The 5748-nt window shown below is 35.7% G+C and overlaps 1 protein-coding gene across 1 annotated transcript; it reads left to right on the plus strand.

Moving 5' to 3' along the window:
• Positions 1-3168: 3168 nt before the first annotated feature.
• LOC104242673 (high affinity nitrate transporter 2.5) lies at positions 3169-5510 on the plus strand. The gene is made up of 2 exons (XM_070160391.1): positions 3169-4415; positions 4878-5510. Exons 1-2 carry the CDS (start codon positions 3274-3276, stop codon positions 5242-5244), a joined length of 1509 nt encoding a protein of 502 aa, XP_070016492.1. The 5' UTR covers positions 3169-3273; the 3' UTR covers positions 5245-5510.
• Positions 5511-5748: the final 238 nt, after the last annotated feature.

Genomic DNA, 5748 nt, shown 5'->3' on the forward strand with positions numbered 1-5748 from the left:
GAAGAAATAAGTTGTACCAATACCTTGGAATCTTTTCTTGCATAGCTTAATAGCTTAAAAACGCTTAAACAATTCTAGTACAAGGACCTGATATGAATACGAGGTTAATATCGTCATGAGATTATGACTTCTGGCCTTTATCATTATCATTCCAAGCTTCACCAAATCCCTACATACTTTTTTCCAATACTTATTTCTTCAGATGAATATTCTTTATGATTCCAGAGTAATAAAGAGCGAATATTCCGTCCAGCTCATTATTTTATAATGCTGCTGCAACCCAGCTCAACTCTCACAATAATACAGCCAATTTTGACGAAATGACAAAACTACCCTTCTTAGTTTCTGATCTTGACCTAAATGTAGGACCCGATGAGCCACCCATATAAATTGCTAAGGTTTGAATAAATTAATGCTCATCGCATAAACCATGAGAGGTCAAGATCATAATCCGAGCAGAAAATTACAGGCAAAATCCAATTATGGGCCATACAAAATCATGTAAAATTTGTCATATTCCAAGACTTTTATGCTTCACCTTCCAAACACATTACTTGTATAAGCTAAAAGCTGCTTCTGATCAATCGTATTATGAATAGAGCTTCTATGTGTGGATGTTTTTGTTTAGATATGGAAGATACACTTAGAACTCAGTGGGAGAAATTAACGTACCTAAACTATCCTTTGTGAATAAATTTTTCTATTTGATTAAGTTGTGCTTAATAAGTGAAAAGATAATATAGTAGCCTACTGAATAATTGAACTATAAGATTATTTATCAAAAGAAAGAGGCATGATTCATATCGTTTTCATCATTTCAGGAACAAAGTTTCCAACACACCCATTTATTGGATGTGCCCCACAATGCATATATCATGTACAGAAAATATTCCATTCATTTGATCGTTTGGTGCAAAAGGGAAAAAAATAAAAATAGAAGAGAAATGCAAGGGTTTGCTTTCTTGTACCAAATATTGAAAGAAAAAAAATGTTACAACCATTTCATTTGCAAAAAAAAATTGAAATTGAAATTCAAAAGTAAAGCTGTTTGGTTCGGAACAGAAGTCGATTTTGAAAATCGAACCGACGCGTTTTACGAAAATGAAAACGACCATCGCTAGATTTTCACAAACTAAAACAATTTTTTCCATAAACCTTATACCCATAAGCAAATTCAACACATAAATTCTCCCCAATTATTTTTAAGAAAATTTAGAACTATTTTTTAAGAAATTAAATTAAACCAACTCAACTATTCAAGCAACGCATTAAGTATAACGGATTCTTAAAGTCTCGTTCTTAATTCTCGAAATGTGTCGATAAATCACAACCGTTAAATCTAATGCCTCAAAGTAAAGAAAATGAATAAGGAGTGTAGCAAAAATATCAATGTGGACAAAATGGTCGTATATAATTTGTACAAAGAAAATTCAAAAGGGAATCTCTTACCCAGTCAAAACATGCATATTCTCTTGGATTCTAGGCAAGCTTTCCCATTCCAAAGTCAATGGAACGAACCAATTATTGTTCTCTAAGTCTTTTTCTTTCACTAAAGAGTAAATTCAATATCTTGACAATTAGGCACTAAGTAAACTGAAGAAATAGAATCCCAATATTTTTCCTTCCTCGTAACAATAACATTAAAGACTCATCAATGTGAATCGACCAAAGGTTCAGTAGCTTCATTTTCACAAATAGGGGTGACAATTTGAATCCAAATCCATCTAACCCGCCCAAAGATTAATAGTTGAGCTACAAATATTTTAATTTATGAGTTAATTTAGGCTGAGCCCAAGTTAACTCATTATTTTTTTATAACTCATTCTGACTCATTAAGCAGCCCAAATATAACCCATGAAACTCACGCAAAACAAAGAATCTCAATCCAATTTATCTAGAAATTTACTTAGTCACCCTAATTTCACTTTTTTTTTTTGTATTTTTAATTTTCCGTTCTTTTATTTTTCTGCACCACCCACCCTACCCCTATCCCCCCCAAACCCCCTCAAAAAATAATTTTTACCTTTTTTTTTATATTTTCAATTTTTATTTTTTTGTATTTCTGCACCACGCTACCCGCCCTAACCCCCTACCCCCCCCCCCCCCGGCAAAAACCCCTCAATTTTTTTTACTTTTTTTTTTTTAAATTTTTTTGTTTTCTTATTTTTCTGCACCACTCACCCCCCACCCCTCCGTGCAAACCCCCTCAAAAAAAAAATTTAACTTTTTTTGTATTTTTAATTTTTGTTTTTTTGTTTTACTGCACCGCCCACCCACCCAATCCCACCCCCCACCCGCAAAATAATTTTCAACTTACACATTTTAAGGTAAAAGGCTTTTTATGCAAGATAAGCATGATGCTAAAACATGGGTTAAGTTGGGCGGGTTGGGTTATGACCAATTGTATAGTCCATCTTGACCCAACCCATCTTAGCCCAAGTACACTTTGAGCTGGATTGGGCAATGACCCATTTATTGACCTAACCCATTTTGACCCGCCCAAATTCAGCCCAACCCGTCCATTTGTCACTCCTATAATCACAAATATGTACCGTAAAAGTATAGTACAAAAGTCAGATTTGAACTCCTTTTTATTGGTAGATTAATCAAAGTAGAAAAAAAAAAGACAGTTTGAAAACTACCTCATTCTATAAGGTTTTCAGAACTCGTTTGCTTACTGAGAAAATGAATTATTCACAGTTAAAATATATTTTAATGTTCAATATAAGTAATATCAGCATAATTTTTATACCACATCCAACGAGGGATAACAATTCAGGGATTAGCTATACCGGAATAAAACAAGTAAAATGATAAAATTGTCCTTCTACCAAAGCCTTTTAAAGGAAAATGAAGGTTAATATTAGAAACAAAACATTATCAAAGTTAATTTAGTTTAAAACCAAATAAATGCTTTATACGTATATCTTATTACTAATGCAGTAAACCAAATAAATCAGAGGTACTAAATGATCTCAATATTAGTACAATTTAGTTACGTACTAAAATTTCTAACATAATTTTATTCTCGCCAACCCAAGTATAGTACTCCAACCCCTTTCTCTTGGCAAAATAATCCAATAGGAAATAAAGACGGTAAGAAAATTGGCACACGTTATATATGACTTTGACACTATTTAAGCCAGCCAATGGCATTAGTGGTTGCATACTTTGAATGTAGAGAAATAACTAATAAAGACTGTTGAGAGTTGTTTCTTCTTACCCCTTTTGAAGTTTATTTTCCTCAGATTTTCACAGTTCCAAGCAAGCACTATGGAAAACATGGAGTCGGAATCTAATGCTGACAGAAAGTTTGCTCTACCAGTTGACTCAGAACACAAGGCCACTGAATTCAGAGTGTACTCTGCTTCAGCTCCTCACATGCGATCATTTCATCTTTCTTGGATTTCTTTCTTCTCTTGTTTTGTTTCCACATTTGCTGCTCCGCCACTTCTCCCCATAATCCGTGACAATCTTGATCTCACAGCCACTGACATTGGAAATGCTGGGATTGCAGCTGTTTCTGGTGCAGTCTTTGCAAGAATTGCTATGGGAACAGCTTGTGACTTATTTGGTCCAAGACTTGCTTCATCTGCACTTATTCTCTTAACTGCACCAGCAGTTTTCTTAACTGCAATTTCCAATTCGGCGATTTCCTTCCTTCTTGTTCGTTTCTTCACGGGCTTTTCACTAGCTACTTTTGTCTCGACCCAATTCTGGATGAGCTCGATGTTCTCTGCTAAGGTAGTTGGCACGGCCAATGGCATAGCCGGAGGCTGGGGAAATCTTGGCGGCGGAGCTACACAGCTAATTATGCCTTTAGTCTTTTCACTAATACATAAAATTGGTGCAACTGAGTTTACTGCTTGGAGAATTGCATTTCTTATACCTGCCATGTTTCAGGCTTTATCAGCATATGCTGTTTTCTTTTTAGGCCAAGATATGCCTGATGGGAATTATGCACAGCTTCATAAATCAGGAGAAAAGCATAAAGATAATATGTCAGATGTTTTGTATCATGCAGTTACCAATTATAGAGGATGGATCTTGGCATTGACCTACGGCTATTGTTTTGGGGTTGAACTTACTGTGGACAACATAATTGCACAGTATTTTTTTGACACGTTCCATGTGAATCTTCACACAGCTGGAATCATTGCAGCCAGTTTCGGGTTAGCGAATTTATTTTCCAGGCCTGGAGGAGGGATATTGTCTGATATTGTGGCGAAAAGGTTCGGAATGAGGGGAAGGCTTCGGGCACTATGGATTGTGCAAACTATAGGAGGCTTGTTATGTGTTCTTTTAGGGAAAGTAGAATCTTTAAGTGCTTCTATCGTTGTGATGCTTGTGTTTTCAGTGTTTTGTCAAGCTGCCTGCGGCCTCACTTTCGGGGCAGTTCCATTTGTTTCAAGAAGGTATGTATTCCACCTGGTTTTATTATTACTACTCAAGGTTTATTTTATTTAAACCTGACAAAGGGGCCGGTTCGATTCCGGACTGACCCATTAACCTTCGAGTCCTTGGTTCGATTATGGGCCTGACGCGAAACCTCTTTTAATTAAGAGGACCCGTCTCAGGCCGTCCTTTTAGTTCGAGATCCTAGATGCTAACCTCTATGGTGGCCAAATCAATGGGTCGGTTCTCATTCACGAGGTGCTAGAGACTATATAAGAAAGAGTTCAAATTCTATACACTGACGGTTGTGAAAAATATTTACACAATCAGATTATTGAAAACTCTATATAATAATTAAGTAGTAACCTCAAGTAAATAGTAAGTAACCTGCTTCTTGTCACACTGTCAATATATCCTTGTAAAGAACACATCTCGTCACTTGTTTAAAGTCTAATCCTTGGATGTTTGTTTGCTTTAAATAGATCACTGGGCATAATTTCGGGAATGACAGGAGGAGGAGGAAATGTTGGAGCAGTACTAACACAAGTAATTTTCTTTAGAGGAACAAGATATTCAACAGAAACAGGGATTACATACATGGGTATCATGATTATATGTTGCACCCTCCCCATTATGTTTATATACTTCCCACAATGGGGTGGAATGTGCTATGGTCCCTCATCTAAAGGGTTGACAGAGGAAGATTACTACATGAAAGAGTGGAGTTTAACTGAGAAAGAGAATGGTTTTCACCAGGCAAGCATGAAATTTGCTGGTAATAGTAAAAGTGAAAGAGGTAAAAAAGTGGAATCTGCACCTACACCAATTGATGGAACTCCAAATATTTGAGTTTTCAAGCAGGAAAGTGAAAGCTGGTATTGTATTGCATCGTTTATTGTATTGTATTGTTGAGTTACACAAATTTCTGTTTAAGCTTAGTTCTCCATTCTAAAGAACTCTAGTGCGATCGATGTGTGTATTTTTCCTGACTTTGCATGGTTATTTTGTTTCTCTAAGTGTTTGTTAGGTAAATTGCTTCAACTATATATGTTTTGACAAAAAGTACGAAAAACCAGAGCCATTATATATTGAGGTGTGCAAGTTTACATGGCATATTACTCATGAGCAATGAAGCTACGGGGACAATCTCTAAGTTCAAAGTTTCCACCTTAACAATTGGTAGTTACAAGTGTTGCCCCTTTCTAATTTGTTACTCTCTCCCGTCTATAATAAGTGACTTTTTAGTCTTTGACACACCCCTTAAGAAAATATAAACTCTTAAAGAAAAAAAGATGTATTCACTAAATTACCCTTATATAATTGTTACCTTAGCTTGACACATTGAAATATGTA

Source organism: Nicotiana sylvestris, chromosome 10 (genome assembly GCF_000393655.2).
Source record: "Nicotiana sylvestris chromosome 10, ASM39365v2, whole genome shotgun sequence".
Lineage (NCBI taxonomy): Eukaryota > Viridiplantae > Streptophyta > Magnoliopsida > Solanales > Solanaceae > Nicotiana > Nicotiana sylvestris.